The 23,291-nt window shown below is 39.7% G+C and overlaps 1 protein-coding gene across 3 annotated transcripts in view; it reads left to right on the top strand.

The window, feature by feature from the left end:
• Positions 1-23,074, top strand: part of parvab (parvin, alpha b) — a 23,918-nt gene extending 844 nt beyond the window's left edge. The window contains exons 2-13 of one of the 3 annotated variants that reach the window (XM_053683263.1): positions 6,289-6,378; positions 6,625-6,695; positions 7,549-7,651; positions 7,774-7,914; positions 8,072-8,187; positions 8,327-8,385; positions 9,170-9,189; positions 9,682-9,743; positions 9,825-9,893; positions 9,982-10,083; positions 10,923-10,995; positions 21,315-23,074. In XM_053683263.1, coding sequence (XP_053539238.1) covers positions 6,289-6,378; positions 6,625-6,695; positions 7,549-7,651; positions 7,774-7,914; positions 8,072-8,187; positions 8,327-8,385; positions 9,170-9,189; positions 9,682-9,743; positions 9,825-9,893; positions 9,982-10,083; positions 10,923-10,995; positions 21,315-21,550 — 1,142 coding nt within the window. In that variant the 3' untranslated portion in view covers positions 21,551-23,074. Of the gene's footprint in view, positions 1-6,288; positions 6,379-6,624; positions 6,696-7,548; positions 7,652-7,773; positions 7,915-8,071; positions 8,188-8,326; positions 8,386-9,169; positions 9,190-9,681; positions 9,744-9,824; positions 9,894-9,981; positions 10,084-10,922; positions 10,996-16,999; positions 19,979-20,241; positions 20,858-21,314 lie in introns of those variants that run through there. The other 2 variants (XM_047157965.2, XM_017478855.3) reach the window with 2 other exon arrangements.
• The last annotated feature ends 217 nt before the right edge of the window (positions 23,075-23,291 follow it).

Raw genomic sequence — 23,291 nt, 5'->3', positions numbered from 1 at the left:
GTTTAATCCACAAGACACAATAATAACTGAATCGACACAACAGATGAGGGTAGAGTACCCAAAAACTTGACTCAAGTACAAGTAAAGCTAGGCTACTTATAAAAAGTAGTACTCAAGTAACAGTAAAAGTAATAATGTTAATAATGACTTGAGAAAGAGTAATAAAGGCGCACGGTGGCTTAGTGGTTAGCCGTACACCTCCAGGGTCGGGGGTTCGATTCCCACCTGCGGAGTTTGCATGTTCTCCCCGTGCTGTGGGGGTTTCCTCCTGGTTCTCCGGTTTCCTCCCCCAGTCCAAAGACATGCATGGTAGGCTGATTGGCATGTCCAAAGTGTCTGTAGTGTACGAATGGGTGTGTGAATGTGTATGTGAGTGTGCCCTGCAATGGACTGGCACCCTGTCCAGGGTGTACGCCATGTGCCTGATGCTCCCTGGGATAGGCTCCAGGTTCCCCGTGACCCTGAAGAAGGATAAGCGTTATAGAAGATGCATTGATGGATAGTTACTTCAGATTAAAATGTTAATAACTAGTTACTTCAGTTTCAAATGTTAATAGCAAGTTACTAGTTACTTCAGATTAAAATGAAGGGAAAATCCTGAATTTTGGACTACATGGAGAACTCTAAGACACGCCTTTCTTTGAAAGTCTGTCTGTTCTGTTACCATGATATAAAACCTGGGTTCAAGATGAAGCAGCATATCCCAGTCTTGTGATGAGTACAATAACACATACGCTGTCGTTTTCAACACAGAATCTCACACACGAGCCTCAAAAAAACAAACATTTCCCCAACGATTGACTGGCTTAACATGTTAACAACACAAACTTGTCAGCATCTGCATTTAAACAAGACAACAGAGAACAAACGAACAGACTGTGGAACAGAACAGAAAGTGTGTGTGTGTAGAGAGAGAGAGAGAGAGAGAGAGAGAGAGAGAGTTTGTGTGTGTTTGTTTGTGTATGTGTGTGTGTGTGTGTATATCCTGTCTCCCTTGACATGCTCGCTTCTCCCCCCCTCCAGGACTGAGCTGCTAAAAAAATGAGTGATTGTTGCGTCCGCATTCAGACCACTGCAGCGTATCGCGAGACTCCACTTCATTATACGTGACAGAAACGAACTATTAAAAATACATATATTCATTAACATTTAACAGTGACGGAGAAGCACGACCGAATGTAGCGAAGTAAAAGTACATTTCTGTGATTAAAACTGAACTCGAGTAAGAGTGTAAAGTATGTCCAGTTAAACCTACTATTAAAAGTACATTTTTTTCAAAAAGTTACTCGAGTAAATGCAAAGAAGTAAATGTAGCGCGTTACTACACACCTGTGCAAATGGACCGGTTCAAAAGTTTACATACGCTCGATTCTTAATACTGTGTGTCTTTACCTGGATGATCCACGACTGTTTTTATGTTTTGTGATAGTTGTTCATGAGTCCCTTGTTTGTCCTGAGCAGTTAAACTACCCACTGTTCTTCAGGAAAATCCTCCAGGTCCTGCACATTCTTTGCTTTTCCAGCATCTTCTGCATATTTGACCTCTTTCCTATTACAAAAGGTCCAAACATTCACTCAAGAAGGCAACGTGATACATAAAGGGGGGGGGGGGGGGGGGAATACATAATATATAGCTTCTGAAGGGCATTACTTAATGAAAAAAACAAGATGTTTCAACAAAAATAATCATTTGTATATAAGTGTATCACCTCAAGTGTATAGTAGAGTGATTAATAATCTCAATCCATGTCAAACAATACAATATTGATCATTTCCTTCACCTGCAGGACATGTATTCATGTATTTACAGTAGGGGTGTGTGATATGACAATATCATGTTGATCTCGATAAATAGAATACAATGGAATAGAATAGAGATAATCCAGGATAGGGTGATATGATAAAGCTTAACATGAAGCAGAGTTGCTGTTTCCACTCCATAGTTGATCATTTTCCAATAACGGCACACCCAGAAGTGTTTATTCCTCTTATACCACTGCAATTTTACAATGACAGTTTTTCAATTATTAATAACTGCCACATTGTACGTTTTAACCGCTTATATTTACGTTTAATGCTGTGGAACAACCATGAAACACATTAGCTACTGTTATCACTGTTATTGCTGTTACGTTACAGCAGCTATAAACAGCCATTTTGTTCCCAGCCTCCCATCTCTCTCTCTCTCTCTCTCTCTCTCTCGAAATATATATTTTTAAAAACGCATCTTGTCAACCACAAAGTCTAAATTCTTTTTAAAAGAGACTCCTTCCAAAAAATGTTAAACAAAATCTCCTTACAGAAATCTTGACCATGTCAACAAATACATATTTTGTTGTTGTTGTTAAATAACAGCACATTTTAAGCTGTTTATCATTAGGATTAACGTGCCATTAATATAGAAACGAATGCATGCATTAATATAGAACGGTGATTTGAGTTACAGCAGGAACTGTCAGAGCTGTTATAGAAAATTAAACAACACCTCTTGACCAATCAGAATTCAGCGCTGTCGTATAGTCAGTTTCGTTCGATATCGTGGTATTCAACATGCGTGATATTGTTATTCGAAAAGATATGATGAGTATTTCATTTTGTTTTAATCTGTACGTTTTGTACAAGCTGTTTAAAATTTATTTTAATATGTAAACCATTTATAAAAGGTCTGGGAATTCATGTTCATCATGATCTGATAATGTAATAGCAGCACATGTATGGTCATAGCCATAGTCTTAGCAAATCACAGCCTAACACTGGTTTCTCATAACATCACTCTCAGTCGCTCTGTGGAAGACACACCCTTTTTTCAGAAAGCCTGGCTTGAACCTTATATGGGAACGTGCTGACTCTCGACCACCACACTTACATCCTGCATTACTGCTGAATGAAATGCTTCTGCAGGCTGTGTTTTAACTTCAAAGCCTGATTGTGACCACATCGACCACATGATACGTGAGGAAATAAGCAGGCTAAAAGGGTCTGTTTGTAATTAGCTGTCTACATCTTTCTTCTACTAAATAAATAAATATTAAGTGCTTTTTCTAAGTAAGCCATTCCAGCTCTTCAGTTCTCTGCCCACACCTGAGCCCTAACCACTCAAACCTGGGTCATGGAGGTGAACACAAATTACTTGCATTTATTTGATTCCATTGAGAGCCTCTTTGGTTCTGTATGGCAGAAATGTATTTAGTTATGAGTGCTGAGACATGCAGAATGTATCACAGAATAAGTGGGAGAGACATTAGAGAAGCTTTTGTAGAAAGAGATGGGGAAAGAATCAGTTTATATCTTAGGCTTTTTTTTTTTTTTTTTTGCAATTTATTAGTTTCTAAAGAATATTATACTTTCACAATATCATGCGACTTTTGCATACACTAATAAGAGTAGAGCAGTCTTTTGCTCCTCGGGAAAACTGGACCAACATATAAATCTGGAATGATTGACGCTGGTGAAATAATATTATAATATAATATATTATATAATTATGTTATAATATTAACTGACTGACACTGCCTGGAAGCTCCGCCCCCTCCCCTCATCTCACATGCTCTTGGAGCTCTTGCAACCCATAGGGTTTGCTCACTTTCTGTCAACTTAAAGGGAGAATGTTTTGTCTTCATTAATATGAAATAAAATCTATCAATGCCTGTGTTTTGCCTTTTTGCCGGCATGCAGCTGAGCACGGTGGTTCAGACACTTGACGTAATGGAAGAAGCAAATAAAAACAGGATGTTGATGTGTCGAGGGATCTTGATTCCTGGTGGAATTTCTCGTAGGCATGTACAGAAACATGGCTGCAGTCATTGGGCAAACAAACCACGGATGAGTCATGAGTCATTATGGAGGTGTGATATCAGCTGCCACAGATTTCTGATACACTGTTCATGTGCTGGTTTACACTGAGGTCAGTGTACAGTCAATGTAGAGAAATTGGGAAACGGTCGTCACATTCAGACATGTGGAAATCAGGCTGCACTGGATAATATGGCCAGACTCCATGAAGCTGGGTGATCGTCAGTGTGATTTCTGAAAATTTGATGTGGATATTTGTTTAAGTGAAGCTGAAACATTCATTTTTTTTGCAAACCTTGGCAGAAGCAGATGAGTTCAAAATACTATCTACTGTACGAATACATACTATTTCTCCTAGTAGTAAGCGGTAGTGTATAGTATGTGAGAATTTGGCAGCCTACACAAGCAAATTCACTTTAGTATGTTTGTGTTTTCACAGTCACCCAAAAAAGAGTAATGTTTGGTGGTTAAAGCCAAAACTAATGCGATTGGATGCAAGCATTAAGCCGTTACAGCCAGTGATAAAAAACTTCTAAGGACAATTGAGGAAAATACATATAAATGTACATATGAATATATTAGTTAATTATTTCTAGAAACAATTATATATACCATAACAAATTCATACATAAATGTACACACAGAATTAACCATGAAATCAAATTTCCTGAACAGAAAGAGAAATACTGAGATGTTTAACATCTTGTGCTGTTTTACTCTAAATGCAAAAATGGCCATCACAACCAGCGACCTCTAAATGCAGGTCAAGATCAAGTATACAACAAAATAGCATTACATTTTGTAATACTTAGAACTAAAAGGAATAAAACAGTGAGAGCTGTGGTACGTAAACGATGTTCCATTTGTATATCGTTACCTCAGGTTACATCCCATCGCTCATGCATTTGTAAGTTAGCCCTCTATACAGAACCGATGGCATCGTGAGAAAGTTTTTTGCTTCTTGGCCTGTCTGTTTCTTATTAAAACGTGATACTTGTCCTTGTTTCCTTGCTGTGTCCGTGATTGTTGGACGTTGAAGTGAACTCAGCTGTGAAGTGTGTAGCCTGCTGAGGGACTAGGGAACGATCATGTGCGCCATGACTTGCCCGCTACATTCCTTTATTCATTTTAGACATAGCTCATCGTTAGTGTAGACATTGGGAATTTAATAATCTGTTCATAATATTACATTTGCTTAGGACAAATTTTTCCTCCTCATTCTCTAAAAATTCTCTGATGACATCACATGACACGTCTTGGAGAAAATCTGCGGTAATTTTGAAAAATTGGTCCAAATATTATGGCGTTTGCTTAATTTTGCATTCATTTCTGCAATTGCAAAATCCTGGAGGAACTGTTTTTTTTTACAGCCCTACCAAAAGCAAGAATCTTTCAACCAATTAGAACAGAAAAGACATTGGGCCAGAAATGATAACGATTGGATAAGCATGACATCCAATGAAAGTATAGGGTGTCCTAAACGTCTCCATCTGTAGGGGACTACGTTTGCCAGCACTGCGTCGGTTGTGCCTTTGTCAGTGGATGTTTGTGGAAGTCCACTTCTCGGTCGGTCCACAACACCTCCAGTCTTTTTGAATGCGTTAATAAGTTTGGCAACAGTGTCATGTGTGAGGTGCTCGCCATATTTCCAGTTCAAGTTCATCGCAAGCTTGCGACAGCTTCCTGATCCAGCCAAGAGAATGATTTCAATACGGTCTTTTGTCGTAGGCATTTTTAAAGGGCAATCTGAAAAACAAAAGCACATGTATATGTATATTAAACATTTTGGAAAACATTTAGCTAAAACGTGTTGATTTCCCCTATGTATGGAGACTTTTGGGACACCCTTTTGAATTATTTTCATGCACTCATTTTTGAGGTATTTTGCTAAAATATGTGTGTATTGTAATTTTAAAAAAAAAAGTCCATATCGCCCCATTTTGTAAACTCCATATTCATATTTAGATCAAATTGCACTGTTTACAGTTAGACCACATGCAGCATTCACAAGGCTTGACATCAATTTGAATGATAAAAAAGCCTTAAAGTGCTTCTGCATTGTGTTTGGTTGCCGGTGATACCGATTATGGAAAGATGTGCATCGATCGCAAGGCTGAATCGTAGCTCTTTTGTTAACCCAGACGTGTTCAGGCCTGAATGCATAGCATTAGATGTGGCACTCTGAGCAGCCTCCCTCTGCTAAAACCAATACCACATCACTGACCACTAATGATGAGAGGCACAGCCTAGTACAGAGCATACTGCTGCGAGATGGTGTGTCTGCTCCTCTCTATTAGCTGCCCTTATTATAATGAAACATGCAGAAACAGCATGATGTAACCATCTGTTGAAAGCTGATGAAAGCAGAATCCCAAAATGGTCAATGAAAACCCAAAGATGCGTGTGGTTTAATGTAATGTTGGGTGTTGTAATAATATTAGGAGTGTAGTCGATCCCAAAGGACAATGTCTTACCATTTATTGATGCTCTTTACAGTTTCTGAGCTCCAAGAAGAGGGCATGAATGCAATCAACCTGCCCCTGAGTCCCACGCCGTTTGAGCTGGATCCTGAGGACACCATGCTGGGTAACCTTTTACAGTGTCAGAGTGAAAAATCTCAGTTTCTCTCTATTTTCTCTTGCAATACCAGTACATCTTGTGGCTAAATGAACAGGTTTAATTATGCAAGTTTACTCAATTTCGAATACTACAGAGAGAGCTGTCTGAAAGACACTGCTTAATAAATAAAGGATGGGTTGCCAGATTGGTTTGAATGCTCCAAATGACCATAAACTGTCTAAAAAGTACGGTGTGCATCCTTTGTTTTTAAAGAGGAGAACGAAGTCCGCACGATGGTCGATCCCAACTCCAGAAATGACCCTAAACTCCAGGAGCTCATGAAGGTGTGTTGGCTTTGTTGTTGTAACAGCTAACAGCGAAATCTCCAGTGTTGATTTCACACCTAGTGTTGATTTAACTCTTTCAGAGTTCATTTGTGTCCAATTGGACATATATAATACATGTAGGTGTTAATTCAACACTGGGGGTTTTGCTGTGTGATAGGAACTTATTACAACTTATACCAGAGCACTTTTGAATTCTCGATTCTGATTGGTCAGAAGGTGTTGATTTGTCTTCTATAACAGCAGCCGCGTGAAGCAAGCCAAAAATGTGTTTTCAAACTGCTGCATCACAGCATGGCATAACTCGTGAAACACTCATGAAAGTGCTACCAACCCTCTTCTGCATACATGAGCTCTCTCTCACACACACGATTGTCTAGTGTCTTTCTGACTGACAGCGAAGAGAGAGTATAAGATCCCTCCCACCCAAAGAGCACGGCCAATTTTGCTCTCTAGACTCCCGGCCACAGATGGCTGCAGCATCGCCAATCGGGATTCAAACTTGTGATCTCCTGGTGAAAGGGCGAACCATCAAGATTGTGCCATGGAGAGCATGAGAGGTTTATTTTTAGTCTCAAGTGTGAGCTACAGCTGTGACCTTAGGTTTTCAAACACGGGAAAGTTTTTTGCACTTTCCCGTTTATTTGTAAGCTGACAAACATTTCTTGTCTTATTAACGTCAAGAATGTGATAAACAAGTCTTTAATAGATAAATTCATGTAATCGTCGGCAATTTTCTGTGGTATTACGGGAATTTTTTTCGAAAAAAAAAGTGAATTATGTCATCCCTGCGAATTAACCACATGGATTGAATGGCTGTGAAGCTAACACACACACGTGATCTCTGATGCAGGTGCTCATCGACTGGATCAATGATGTTTTAGTAGGAGAACGGATCATCGTCAAGGATCTAGCCGAGGACCTTTATGATGGACAGGTTCTTCAGAAGCTCTTTGGTAAAAATCCTTCTTTGGGGCAGCACTCCAAAAAAAAAAAACAAAAAAAAAAACAACCCTCTTATTTTCACCGCTCTTTGAGATGTGAAAGGAAGCCTGTTGTTTTGTTATTGTTTGTTTAGAGAAGCTGGAAGGAGAGAAGCTTAATGTCGCTGAGGTTACACAGTCCGAAATTGCCCAGAAGCAGAAGCTTCAGACTGTCCTGGAAAAGATCAATGACACCCTCAAAGTGTCCTCCAGGAACATCAAATGGAACATTGACTGTAAATAGATTCATGTTTTGGATTAATGAGTTGCAGCATGTCATGTCTACTCAGGTTTTTGTCTGGTTTAATATTGGAAGACCAACATTATGTGTACAAACTGCCATTTTAAGCCTTTATAATATAACATTGCCACCATGTTTACTGTGTTTCTCAGCAATACATGCCAAGAGCATAGTCGCCATACTTCACTTGCTGGTGGCTCTGTCTCAGCACTTCCGTGCTCCAATCCGACTCCCAGACCATGTGTCTATACAAGTAGTTGTGGTTCAGGTACTCGTTTGGCTTTTCTTATATGATTTCTTAAATGACTTGAGAAAAGTTTTGCAGCATCTTGGCATATTAAAGATGCTAATGGGAATCTATTTTCATTGATTTTCTCATTATTTACTCACGTTTTGTCTTTTCCCAGAAACGTGAGGGCATCCTTCAGTCTCAGCAGGTCCTAGAGGAAATTACTGGCAACACGGAGTATGTCATTACTGTTATATATTTTTTTCCTCTCAGTAACCGGCCACAGCTGTGCAAGTGAAACAGGATCTGCTGATATCTTCCAGAAAGACAAATTAGATTCTTCAGGGGGAAAAAAAATGATGGGTAGCGAAAGATTGAGAAACGAGTGACAAACGGCTGAACGTAGCAATATATCCCTCAAATTAATATTTATTGCTAATTTTTTGGAAATGGTGGGAAATCAGCTTGTCTGATTGTTGGAACCTGAAAGTGTCTACAGAGTTGAAAAGTGAGAAACACGCAGTGACATGCCAGACCCTGGGGAAGGAGCAGGGGTGGTGTGGAGCTGGATCTCCTTGCTGATGAGCAGCTTTGTGGCGAGATGGGCCAGAGCACCAGCGCTCTGCTCCTGCCAGCTCTCCACTGCTGCCGAGCTGTGATTAATAGCGCTCCAGTGGGCACAAATCAACTGCCCAGATAGGGGCAGGCTTAGGGCTTTTGGCTGCTGCCTGGCATGTGGGCAGCAGCTGCCGTGGCATGCCTCTGCCCGGGCAGATTTGAGCGTGAAGACGAGGCTCTGGTAGGCAGATGTCCACCAGGCCAGAATCCTCAAAACTAGCTTTGTTTGATTGTCCCTTTACTTGGTTAACCTTTTTTTTGTGCCTTTTTTGGCGCTCCCTTACTTTCAAATTATATTCTGCCATATAATAAGGTCCTTAAATTTCCCTGAATGTTTTCATCTTAATCTGTCACTGTTCGATCATCTCCCTTTAAACTGAAATGTTTCTTTGTTTTCTTTCAGGGCACTTTCTGGAAGGCATGGTCTGTATCACACATGATTAACAGGAACATCTCGTTGGGCTGTATTCAGAGTCGACTATTTAAGTCCCGAAGTTAGATAAATATTTAACGCAGGGAATGTATTCAGACTCAGGTTACACATCCGCTTAAATCGATTTTCTGTATGTACTTCACGCCTCCCAGGACGAATTTGGTTTAATTTAACAGTATGGCTTACACCCCCCGTTATTTGGCAGCTTATAAAAAAGCACTTGATCCAGCACAGCCTATTATTTAAGCTATTATTTTCAATTGTGTGTACAACTGAATGCAGCCATGTGATATATATGTACGTAATATATATGCAGCCATGTGATATATATAGATATATCTGAATACCGATATGCGCCATTTCTCAGCACTTACTGAACTCTGAGTACGGCCCATTAATACCAATGCAAATCAAATATTTAAATGTCTGTTAACACCAAAGAAGAATAAAACACAGAGCGTTTGTTGCACTTTCACACACAGAGCGTGACGCATTCGACACCTTGTTCGATCATGCACCAGACAAGCTGAACGTGGTTAAAAAAGTAAGTGCGCTTAATTCATTTGAATTCATTAACAGATGTCGTATCTGAAGGCCGTTTTAAACCATCTGGCCTGTCTTGCAGACTCTCTTGACATTTGTGAACAAGCACTTAAACAAGTTGAATCTGGAGGTGTCTGAGCTGGACACACAGGTAACATCTGACCAAACGCCTAGCATCCAGTGTCAGAGAATATATAATTCTTTATATATATATTCATCATTTTCTCTATAATCGTCAGTTTGCTGATGGTGTATACTTGGTTTTGCTGATGGGGCTCCTTGAAGGATATTTTGTTCCCCTCTACAACTTCTTTCTCACCCCAGACAATTTTGACCATAAGGTACTGCTCTGAATTCTGTTTATTACACCAATCTGTCTGATCATGCACTGTGCCTAAAGTGCAAGCATCTGTGTGCCCATTTAAAAGTATTTCTCCTTATGTTTGGATTGTTTTAGAATTCTGTTTATTGTAGATATATTAGAAAACAGAGATACGGTTTTCTGTTTCATTTAAAAACCATGGAGGATGCCGGGCTTTTCAATCAATTGCATTACTGATGCGAAAAGGCTTGTTAAAGTGCATTAGATGTTAAACTATATAACTGTCTATTCCAGTAGGGTATAAACCTTATCTATTAAGAAGTATTTTTTGTTTTATCATTTACTACAAACTAACACTGTTTTGGCTCCTGAGTGGCGCAATAGAACAGCATTCACCGTATCACCGGGAGAGTCATTACGATGCCACAGCTATTCATGGCCAAGAGGGCAAGAGAGCGTAATTGGTGCTGCTTTCCGAGTGGAAATAAACTGTGTGATAGGATCCTACATATTTTTATTTGAATGCAATATGGAATTCAATTACAAACACCAAATAAATAGCTTTTTTTTTTTCCTCAAAAAGATGAAAGAAATTACTTAGATAATACATCCTTATATCAAATGAATTTACCCGTATTCATGTGAAGTAAACATTAATTTAAGTTTTTTAGGTAGTAAATTTCACAGTGAACTAAAAATCTTTGGACCTTTGACACTCTATCACTTAAAATGTATCATATTCAATAGTCTATGTATGAATCCAAGGACATACATCCTCAGGAAAAAGCTGATGACTAGATGTAGATAGATGAGATTCGACTAGATTAGATACTGAAGGTTTGTAATTTTGTATTCTAGGTGCACAACGTTTCATTTTCCTTTGAGCTGATGCAAGATGGCGGTTTGGAGAAGCCAAAACCACGGCCAGAGGGTTGGTGTCAATGTTTTCTTACCACTATTCTATACCTCTACTTACCACTATCTGTCATAACGTTGTCAAGCAAAACACATATCCGAATACTGTGACTTTGTTAAGCCGAGTTGCCTGATGACACTCGACCACAGTTTATGGTAGTAATTATTATTACCATTTGTATCGTTTCACTGTTATGACATTCTGGAACCTGGCTCCTTTCTAATGACTGGGAAGCTAATCACTGCGTTGGCTGCAGTTATTTGGACTTCACCAATAAGCATTTATAAGCAACTATGGCTTGATACAGGATATTAAGACACTAAGGCTCTGATTTACTAAAGATTTATGTGTATATGTAATGCAGATGAGGTCATAAGTTTACACACGCCTTGCAGAATCTGCAAAATGTTCTTTCTTTTTTTAATAAGAGGGATCATGAAAATAGTTTTTTATTTAGTACTGCCCTGAATAAGCTATTTCACATAGCAGATGTTTACATATAGCCCACAAGACACAATAATAAGTGACACAAATGACTCAGTTCAAAAGTTTACATATGCTTGCTTCTGTGTGTCGTTACATGGATGCTCAACGACTGTTTTTATGCTTTGTGATAGTTGTTCATGAGTCCCTTGTTTGTCCTGAGCAGTTAAACTGCCCACTGTTCTTCAGAAAAATCCACCAGGTCCTGCACATTCGTTGCTTTTCAGCATCTTCTGCATATTTGATCCCTTTCCAGCAGCGTCTATATGATGAGGGACTCGTACACAGCTATTACAAAAGGTGCAAACATTCACTGATCGTCAAGAAGGCAACACACTACATTAAGAGCCAGGGGGGTGTAAACCTTTGAACAGGACGATGAGTGTCTTCTTTAAAAATATTATTAACATTTTACAGATTCTGCAAGGTGTATGTAAACTTCTTACCTCAACTGTATATGTAAAAACTTGATTGTGTGTGAAATAATATGATGGAAGGGCAGGTATTAAATTCTGTGCATGTTTGCATGCACCATTTGAAGACAAATTGAAAATTTTTATTAACGTTTCTTGAAATTATCTCATTTTCACAAAGTTATTATTATGTTTTCATGTTAATGCAGTAAAGCTAGTTTCATATTAGATATTTGCCACAAATACGCACCTATAACAACAGCATTCAAAAAGTCCAGAGAAAAGGTTTTTGTTTCATCGCTTTTATCTGTATAACACCCTTGTGCAAGTATGCACAACAAGGCCAAATAGGGATGTACAATGCATTATTCACAGCAAATACTGCTGTCATACAACAATTATTCCATGTTACCTTCTTTCCTGAACACAAGTCTGACTACATGTGCAAGCTTATGCAGCTTGGGACTATTGTCAGAGCTACATGTGTACTGTCATCCAAAGCTAGGAGGAAAGCATTCTCATTCTCATTATGAGCATTACGATTGCTAGATTTGGGTTGGTTTTCATTCCTTTTGTGTTCTACTGGTCTGTACTTAACACTCTTTGGGAATTTTTTTGTTTATCAGATGGGTTAATGAGCAGAAGGTTGGAGGTTCAAGCCCAAGCACCTCCAAACTGCCACTGTTGGGCCCTTGAGCAAGGCCAGTAACCATATCTGCTCTAGGGGTGCCGTATCATGACTGATCCTGCACTCTGACCCCAGCTTCCTAACAAGCTGGGATATGTCGAAAAAATAATTCCATTCTGTTGTAATGTGTATGTGAAAATAAAGGCAATCTTCTTCTTCTCGACCTCTATGGGTACCAGTGAGGTGAACCCTTCTCTCTGCTGTGTTGGTAACATTGTCTGGGTTTTGTAGATATCATTTACTGCATAATTCCATTGAGATGGATCTCCCTCTGTGTTTAAGTTGCTTACATTCTTATTGCACAGCAATAGCCAGCTACATAAGCAATAGAACAACTGTGTGGTCACATACAAGCATTGTCATGGCTTGTTTACCTTGTGGTCTCGTGTGAGTTGAGCGATTCCTTACTGAGTGAGCGGTACAACACAACTCTTTCTTTTTTTTCCCTGCCAGCTGATCCTCCTACTGTTTTTCCTCTTTTCGATTGTTTCACATTCTTGTGGGTTCTGCTCTCTGGCTTACGGGGCTTGTGGCTAAGCGTCAGAGTTAGAGTTTGTACTCCCACTACATACCACACTCTGTTGCGTGCTGAGTCTGCTATTCTTAGCTGACTGCTAATTCTTGCTAATTCACAGCTTTTTGTTTGGGCATGGGTATTCCCTACATACAAATGTGGGTTGGATTGCCCCCAGAGTCCACATTGTACCGAGTAGACATCCACAGTTAACCATGCTACAGGATGCTTATACAAACAATGTCTTAATCTCTTGGAAAACCATGATAGGCATCAGCTATTCACTCACTGTTTTAGTATTGACCATCTTAAGGAAGCTGTGTCTGATTCAGTCATCCATTCAGACAGCTCCTGTGTTGACAGCGTAATGATGTCAGTGCAGACACAACATGCTTGGCTGGCAGTTTCGAATCTTGGCTCAGAGCTGAATCTGGCCCAAACACCTCAGTCTAAACAGGCTGTTGGTTTTAAACGCCCAGGCCCGGTGACAACTGATAAGCAGTGAAGCCCAGAAAGCAGTCTGAGTTGCTCTCTAAACAAATGACTATCATGGCAGCAGATATGGTTCAGCTGAAATCAATGATCCAACAGCTGAGACCATGTAACTCAGAGGCTTGCATTCTTCAGCATAGTGCTCCTTATAACTCACTGGCCATTTTCGTGTGAGGAAGCTAAGTCTACAGCTGTATCTGGAACGTTCCTTCAGGCTGATGATGACCTAAAAGGCAAAGTCATCAGTTTCAATGCCTCTAGTCTCTGCAGCATCTGGGGAAGGACTCTGGTTCTTTCCCTGCCAGCTTGTGTGCACCTATGGAAGGCTGAAACGAAGTTGTGGCATCCACCCTGAAGATCACCATGGCTTGAATAGGGTTGGATGGTGCACCTCAACCCACAAGATCAAATGCACTTTATTGCACTTTTACCTTCGACCACAGGGCTTCCCATTCCACAGTGCAAAGACCTGCTTACTCTACGGAGGATTCAGCAACTAGGCTACAAAGTCCTACTTCTGGCCTCAAGATGGTTGTCAGGACCTTGGTTTCCACTGCTGCTTTTACTTGTTGCAAGAATATCCGGTCTGTTTCCTCCTCAAGCAGATCTGTTGTCCCAGATGGATGATCTGTGGGTTTGGCCCCTCTGAATGAATTGCTGAGGCCTGAGATGTAGCAATCCAGGAAACACTTCTGAATGCAAGCATCCCTAACACATAGGCCTATATTTCCTTAAGTGGAAATTGTTCTGCAAATGGTGTTTACTTTATCAGTAGTTTCCACTTCCTAGGTTCCATCTTCCCTGAAGGTGTATGCAGCAGACATTGGAGCTCACCACAACACCATGGATGACATATCTCTCTGGGTCCCTCAGGCTTATTACTAACATTAGAACAGGGGTGAGGTACTGCCATTTGCCATGGTCTTCTATGAGCCTCCCATGGCACTTCCCTCTTTGTGCTGGTGTTTCTTAAAGCCTCCTTGAAGTTGACTTGTCCTGTGCATGCCTTGTGATGTCTTTTAGACAGCCATGCTGTCCTCACACCAACTTTTTAATGTCTAAGACACCCCACTGGGTGGTGGACATGTAGCCCCTACAGGAACCTGCCACTGTACAAGAAGCATCTCCTCTAAATGGGCCTTATTTATAGGTATACTCCTCCAGTAGGTCTGTACTGCTGCTACCTGGGTGTCACCAGATTTGGCACATTGTTCAGTTTTACAAGGTACACATTGTCAGGGCAGTCCTAGGATGTTCCTAAGATGAGTTCTCTTGTTCATGAGATTGTTGGTAGAATTTATCCAGGGGTTATACACCACATCTGGTGGTTCAAATGTGTCAAATAAAACACTATTTACAGACAGTATGTAACTGTGATTTTATGAACTCTGTATAATCGCCAGAATTCCTTGGAGGAAGCTGCGATGGTATTGGCAAGAACGTTCTTGGTCTTGTTGATTGTTGTATGATAGTGGTATTTGTTGTCACTATGTGAGCCTGTTGGTATTTCTTTGCATGCGTGCATATCCTCTCATTTGATTATTTAAACATTATTCGCCACCCCAGGGTTCAGAAATCTACAGTTACGTATGCGACTAGCATTTTCTTTTAATGTATATACATCAAGAACAGATTTGTAGCTACACGATTTTCATTTAATTTTATATTGTATTTTGAACTGTATTTTCAATGCACCTTACCACATTTAATCTGTTTGAGATCCTAATTCACCATGGCTTTTGAGAACATTGAGTAAAAAAACTCATTTACATATTGTTTTGGGCAGCAGTAGGCTGATTTGGGCAGTAGTGGGCCTTTTTTTGTTGTTTTTTTTTTGGGGGGGGGCAATAGTGGCATGTTTTTGGGCAGAAGTGGGCTGTTTTAGGCAGTGGTGGTGTGTTTTGGGCAGTAGTGGGCTGTTTTGGGCAGTAGTGGCCTGTTTGTGGCACTAGTGGCATGTTTTGGGCAATAGTGGCCTGTTTTGGGCAGTAGTGTGCTGTTTTGGGCAGTTGTGGCGTGTTTAGGGCAGTAGTGGGCTGTTTTGGGCAGTAGTGGCATGTGTTTTGGGCAGTAGTGGGCTGTTTTAGGCAGTAGTGGCATGTTTTGAGCAGTAGTGACCTGTTATGGGCAGTAGTGACCTGTTTTGGGCAGTAGTGGGCTGTTATGGGCAGTAGTGGGCTGTTATGGGCAGTAGTGGCCTGTTTTGGGCGCTAGTGGGCTGTTTTGGGCAGTGGTGGCGTGTTTAGGGCAGTAGTGGGCTGTTTTGGGCAGTAGTGACATGTTTTGGGCAGTAGTGGGCTGTTTTGAGCAGTAGTGGCCTGTTTTGGACAGTAGTGGGCTGTTTTGAGCAGTAGTGGCATGTGTTTTGGGCAGTAGTGGCATGTGTTTTGGGCAGTAGTGGGCTGTTTTGGGCAGTAGTGGCATGTGTTTTGGGCAGTAGTGGGCTGTTTTGGGCAGTAGTGGGCTGTTTTGGGCAGTAGTGGCATGTGTTTTGGGCAGTAGTGGGCTGTTTTGGGCAGTAGTGGCATGTGTTTTGGGCAGTAGTGGGCTGTTTTGGGCAGTAGTGGCATGTGTTTTGGGCAGTAGTGGGCTGATTTTGGGCGGTAGTAGGTTGTTTTGGGCAGTAGTGGCTTGTTTTGGGCAGTAGTGGGCTGTTTTGAGCAGTAGTGGGCTGTTTTGTGCAGTAGTGGCATGTGTTTTGGGCAGTAGTGGCATGTGTTTTGGACAGTAGTGGCCTGTTTTGGGCAGTAGTGGGCTGTTTTGTGCAGTAGTGGCATGTGTTTTGTGCAGTAGTGGGCTGTTTTGGGCGGTAGTAGGTTGTTTTGGGCAGTAGTGGCCTGTTTTGGGCAGTAGTAGCATGTGTTTTGGGCAGTAGTGGCATGTGTTTTGGGCAATAGTGGGCTTTTTTGGGCAGCAGTGGCCCAATGTTTAAGGCTCTGGGTTACTGATCAGGTCAGGAGTTGAACCCCCTACACTACCAAGCTGCCACTGTTGGGGCCTTGAGCAAGGCTTTTAACCCTATCTGCTCCAGGGGCACCGTCTCATGGCTGCCCCTGTGCTCTGACCCCAGCTTTCTAACAAGAGAATATCACTGTGTCGTAATGTATATCTGACAAATAAAGGTTTCTCTGTTTTGTAAATTCCCCAGAACACGTCCCCTAGCTCTGTTTGCTCAATAACAGGTTACACATTCAAATGAGTTTCTTTATTTACTATCTTATTAAATCAGAGCCTAGGAGTTATATTTAAATGTACTCACTAGGTTAGCAAATACTTTTATTCCAAACACTTTGCCATGACTTAAAAGTGAGGCAATTGAGAGTTAAGTGTCAAACAATGGCTCTCTGCTCGAACGATCGATTGAACTCACAGCATTCTGTTGAAGCATAACATTAACCTGTCTACATCTGTTATTTTCTGTCTTCACAGACATTGTCAACTGTGACCTAAAGTCTACATTACGCGTCCTCTACAATCTCTTTACCAAGTATAGGAATGTGGAATGAATTCCTGATCCACAGCACTCACTTTGGAAATGACATCCTTATCAGTATTACCTAAGGGTTTTTGTTATTGGATTATTATTTACAGTATTCAGTATTATTTCAGCATTCAGTGTTTTTTCTGCCCTGTATTTATCCAACATGCTATCATTTAAAATTTACACAGTTATGAAGGATTGCGTGATGAAACTAATAGCGGGTTAATGCTAAGTGTGTTTGTTTTTTCTTTTCTTTTTTTTAAACTGTTGATATGGATTTTTAATCTGATTTTTAAGTGACTATCAGAGTTGTTGCAAATCATGTCTTCTAGTCAGACTCACCATCCATTACACCCCAGGCCTGTTTTTGAACAACAAATTTCGATCAAATAGGTCTATTCCACATGTCAGTGTCTGTCATGGGTCCTCATCTGGACTGGACCCTTCCCCAGTTGTACCCCAGTGACAGCTTGACTGCTTCCAGTTTGTTGGCTTTTATCACTAAATATGATGAGAAACGAGGAAATAAATAACAGCAAGGTCTTTTACTTTTTATTTTAAATTGTTGCATGGAGTTTGGGATAGAGGAATCTGTCTTGCTCTCTTTTAAGTGAACAGACCAAATTATCTAGTTCAGGCACTTCATTGTGCTGTTGAAAAGGCTTCAATGTTTGTTTTTTTTTCCTGCTTGTATGAAACTTCTATAGATCTGAAGCAAACAGACATGAAATTGCCTTCTCCACCCCCAAGGCAATCATAGAATTCAAACCATAAGCAGACGATTGCTACTAGTTTGTAAGAATGCAATGTGGCTATTAAAAAAAAAAGGATTCCTTCGTGCAGTTTAATGTGAAGGTCGGCGCGATCGTTTGTTTCACTCTTGAGGTTTGAATGCGGTGTGTGGGGCCTGACGGGCTGAGAGGAAAAGCGAATTCCTGTCCTTGTGCTCTCCTCATTCACCACTGACCATTTTGTGTGACTGTCCTGTGTGTACTTTTGAACGAATGGAAGAGGAATAAATTGATCTCGATCGCTCAGTCACACTTAATAACTTTCAGACCAAAGACTGCAAACAAAAGGCTCGCTTAAGGCAGAGGCAGTGTTTCATTTTAATTCCTCAGACCGGCGGTCTTCTTGCTGCAATAAAGTTGCATGATGAAATCTGGGTTTTGTTACTGAAACGGTCGAAGGGAAGCTCTTCTGAAAAGCAGAGGTCACATTTTCTCTTGTGTATAATGGTGCAGCTCTGCACAATTGGACTCAACAAGGTTATAATGGAGGCCAGTGGAGGTAATGTGGTTAGGTTAGGGTGCGGTTCTCTTTGTGTGATTCATTTGAAGACCTCCATGTTTCATCAGATGTGTATTTTTCATTTTCAGAATTTTTTGGTTCGGCTTCAGGCAAATTGAATATCTTAATTAAGCCAAGTTGTGTGATTATGAGAGAGGCCTGTGGCTCAGTTGCACTTTCACGCAAGTTTTGTGGAACTAAAATACTGGCCCAGATGAATTGTAAGCACTGCTTCCAGCCTGTAAGCTCTTCTTTTTTTTTTTTTTTTTTTTTTTTTTAGCACGCTTCCAAATTGCACACTTTTTATCCCAAAATACACTGTCAAAAGAAGCATTTTTGGAAAAAAGTACACACCGCCTGTCATATTCTTTGGGCCCCATTAAGAGCCAGCTGTGTTAAATGTGAATTTCACTGTTAGCGCTGTCTCCGACAATGGCCTTTTCGATAAAAACCTTTGTTCTGCTACATTTTCTGACCCATTATATGACTGGAGCTGGGGGGAGATTAAGAGACGAGGGCGTCTTCATCACTGAGCTGCCTCTGAGAGCCTAAATAACAGTGAAGACCACCTGTGTAATTGTCCAGCGCTACGGTGTCCTGAATAGCCATTAGCTTCCCTACTGCAATTACCTTTCCTCCGGTCGCCTTCATGAAGCCAAGCACAGCCGAGAGCTCTAGAGAACCTCAACCCCTGTTTACTCCCAAACACAAAGGCTGAAACAGTGTCTTATCCAGGCTGATATTGATTTGTGCTTAAGATTCAGATCATTACGAGTAATTGATTCCTCCATTGCATCCTCTTAACATGCCTCAGAAGTGCATTTACACCTGCATGGATTACAAAGTTCTGATATTTTCTATAAAATTGTAAGAAAGAAAAAGTGTCAAAAACTGTACATAAAAATATGTACACTGTCATTGTTACTGTGGGAAATCTCTACTATGGGAGCTATAAACTTTATATTATGGGAGCTATAAATGCTATATTATGGGAGCTATAAGTTCTGGGAGCTATTGTTTTTAAGTAGTTATAATTCAATCTGGTCTGAATATTATTTAAAGGTGCCGTTTGTAATTTTTTTCTAGGTTTAACATTTTTCTAGGTCTAGACTAATTGCATAGAAATACTGATTCGTGATATTATTATGCAATGGATATGGCAGTGTTTTATTAGACCTTTTCTTTTTTTTTTTCTGACCCTGAAATTAGCTCTGCCCCCAGGTCTGCTCATCTATCCCTTTTCCTTAAAAGGCAAACCAAATGGTCAGATGGGAGAAATACGAAGGCAGGTCAATCCTTTCACTGCAATTGCAGTTTTAGTCGCAGGCAGCAGATAGCACTAAAAATTACAAACTGCTCCTTTAATGGTTGTTTCATTTCAAACTCTATCTCAATATGAGATAGCTTTGATAATTATTGATTAACATTTGATGAAATATGCATATTTTGTATTCAAAATAAAACGGATTTGAGTAAAAAAAAACAAAAAACATATTGCTATCAAATGCACTGTTGTACTGAAGATATCATTCATTTTCCTGATGTAAAAACAGAAAACTTTGGAAGGTTCTTTTTGAAAATTCTATTATTTTACAATATTAAAATCGTTTCTACCACAGTACTTTTGAATACCCAAATCTGATTGGTCAGAAGGTGTTTTCATTTCCTATAACAGCAGCTTTGACAGCAGTTCCAGCTGTAATTCAAATCAGGTTTATATTAATGCACCATTTCTAATGCGCTATTGTTTCTATAATAAAAGCTCATTAACAGATCCATATTAATAATAAACCGGTTTTAATAACTTGTTATTTAACAAAAACAAAATGTAGAATTGTTGATACACCATATGGTAAAAGGTTTGTGGACACACACCCATATTTGGTTCTTCTCCAAACAGTTGTCACAAAGTTGGATGTACACAATTGTATGGACTGTCTTCGTATGATGTAGCTTTACAACTTCCCTTCAATGGAACTAAGAGGCCCAAACTTGTTCCAGCGTGACAATGCCCCTGTGTATAAAGCGAGCTCCATGAAGGCATAGTTTGCCAAAGTTCATGTGGAAGAACTCGACTGTTCTGCACAGAGCCCTGACCTCAACCCTGCTGAACACCTTTTGGATTAATTGGAATGCCGACTGCACCCCAGGCCTCCTCGCCTGACCTCACCAATGCTCTTATGGCTGAATGAACACAAATCCCCACAGCCACAGAGCGGCTGCTGAGGGAATGACGGGTATATAGCTACTCTAACATTGTCTTGTGGATGTTCCACTACATTAAATTTAACTCGGTTGGTTAAAAAGCATTACGTATCTTCCATTAATCATTGTAAAATTTTCATCTTTGTCGAATTTCTGTTGTATAAGAGGAATTAAACACTTCAGGACATGGTGTTATTGGAAAATAATCACCTTTGGGGTGATAATGCTAAACCTCATTGTGTTTTATTCCTCACATAAGCTTTTGATCCTCACTAAGGTCCAATCAAATACAACATTTTATTTGATATGCATATTTTGTTTATCCTTTTAATGAGGAGTTTTGTTTTGTTTTATTTAAATCTTCTCACATATATTCAGCTGCACATAACCAATTTTTGTCTTTTTAAGGTCAGATTTATAACCATAAAATTTGAAGGTCCTGACATGAAGGCAAGGATGTAAATGTATATCATTTGTAATATATGCAATATACCTCCTTAATGTGGTTTGAGGCTTTAAGCCTGCATACACACAACCTCCCCGCTCTGAATCATACACAGCCGTTAGACCCGAGCACATCTTCATCAGACCCGTCCCATTACAGACTTTTTCTTCAGTGGAACAATAGCAGAAACAGACTCTCTCTCTCTCTCTCTCTCTCTCTCTCTCTCTCTCTCTCTCTCTCTCTCTCTCTCTCTCTCTCTCTATATATATATATATATATATATATATATATATATATATATATATATATATACACATTTACAGCTTTATTTATAGCTGGGCTGCCCGCAGTGTGGGATTGTTCCAACCACATGCCTGTGAGTGCCAGGACGACCATCAAAGGCAGCAGAGATCCATATCTTCAAACACTGCATTACAGAATTGAGTTAAAGAGACATTTAGAGCACAAACATTTGGACATCAAAACCCTCGCTTGTTGCCTGGAGACTACTGTTCTTCCTGGGTTTTGGATAAAGTGCAGCGATGGGTGCTTTCAGTAACCTGGTTCCATGCTGATTTCTAAGATAATTTCACATTTGTAAAGAAAAAGACTTTCGTTCTGTGTTCACTCTGTCAGGTCAGCACGCTGTTTGCTTCAAATTTATTCATTATGCGCTTAGTGAAAAGGAGAAGAAGACAAAAAGCAACACTGAGGTTTCTTGCATTTCCCTAAATTTAAATAAACCCGACATCACAGGCATGCTGCCCAGATATTCTAATCAGTTTTAATTAAATTTTGTTAACTGCATTGCTTTAGCGTATTGGTGCCAGTTGCGTGCCTTTTATCTTTCAGACTCTGAACAGAAGAATGTCATTAAAGCATCTGTGGAGAGGAACATCAACAATGTCATCTAATCAACATTTTTCCTTAATGAATTTTTTTTTTGTTTAAGGTAACAGCGTGAATACACGGCTTTCTCTTATGCAGATTAAGTCTGGCCCGTACCTTTCAACTCTAAAAACACATTCCTGACCAATTTTTAATGAGACATATTGTCCTAGTGCTTTTATCCTGTTAATTGGAATGAAAGTCATGTTGAGGCTGCAAGGTATGTTGCATAGTTTATGGTGGCCCTAAGGTTCACAAAGTTCACTCAAATACAGAAGAATACTCCAGAAAGCCTCTAGAGCTGTCCACAAGAGGGCGATGTACATTCTCACGGTCCTTTTCCATGACATTCAGTACACAATGGTACCCTGACATGTTGTATTATGGTGATAGGATATCAAGTTAATGCGCTAATGTAAATCCCACAAACTTACTACCAGAGACACTTCAATTATAGACAGGCATCATGCAAACAAAATGTATGTAAAGATCTAAAGATGGCAGAATTTTCAGCACACACATAAACTTGAAAAGTATAGATATATGATAGATGTGTCATAATCTTACTCTATTAAACTTGAAGTATTCAGCAAAAAAAATAAAATAAAATAAATAAATAAATAAAGCAGTACTCAGGTGAAAGTAAAAAAAAAAAGTTGCTACTTTTAAATCTACTCAAGTAAGTATTTTGTGATGAAAACACTGTTGTGCCTGAAAAAAAAAAAATTCAAATCTGCTGGTCCTATTCATGACTAATGCATAGTATTTACCATCAGCTAGAATTTGGCTTGCTTGCCCATCTAATTATGTTAGCTACTGGAAATGATGCTAGTCTAACCTGGCATTATGGGGGGGGAAAAAGCAGGCTAGCTCAGTTAAATATAGCCAGTTAAACTTACCTCAGCATGCTTTTTCAAATTAGATGGAGTTCATGCGATCTAGGGTGGCAAAGGAGACCCCACCATTTACACTAGTCACTGAGAATTGTCAGGGTTTTTTTCTTTTCTACATTGATGAATGTTTTTTCTACAATATTTTTATTTTCTACATTTAGTTTAGATGCAAATCAGAAATGATTGGATGATAAACTGGGCTCATTCCACTGGTATATAGCGTACAGTCATTGTTGGGATGAGAGAAGAGATATGTAATGAGTACTTTAAAGGTCTAAATAAAAATGTAAGGAGTAACAGTGTTTATTTTATTTTTTTTTTATTTTTGAATGTAATTAAGGTAACATTTTACAATAACTGTACATGAATCATCATGCACTAATACCTGAATTAATACTTACTTAAATATGAACTAGTGATGAGTTAAGGCAAGTACTAATCACAACCTAGTGAAGAGCTAACCTTAACTGATGAATTCATGCGTGAATAACGACCACCTTAACGTGTTAGTACATGTTT

Source organism: Ictalurus punctatus, chromosome 10, assembly GCF_001660625.3.
Source record: "Ictalurus punctatus breed USDA103 chromosome 10, Coco_2.0, whole genome shotgun sequence".
Lineage (NCBI taxonomy): Eukaryota > Metazoa > Chordata > Actinopteri > Siluriformes > Ictaluridae > Ictalurus > Ictalurus punctatus.
Note: the sequence above shows the minus strand (reverse complement) of the source record. Positions and strands in the feature narration are given on the sequence as shown.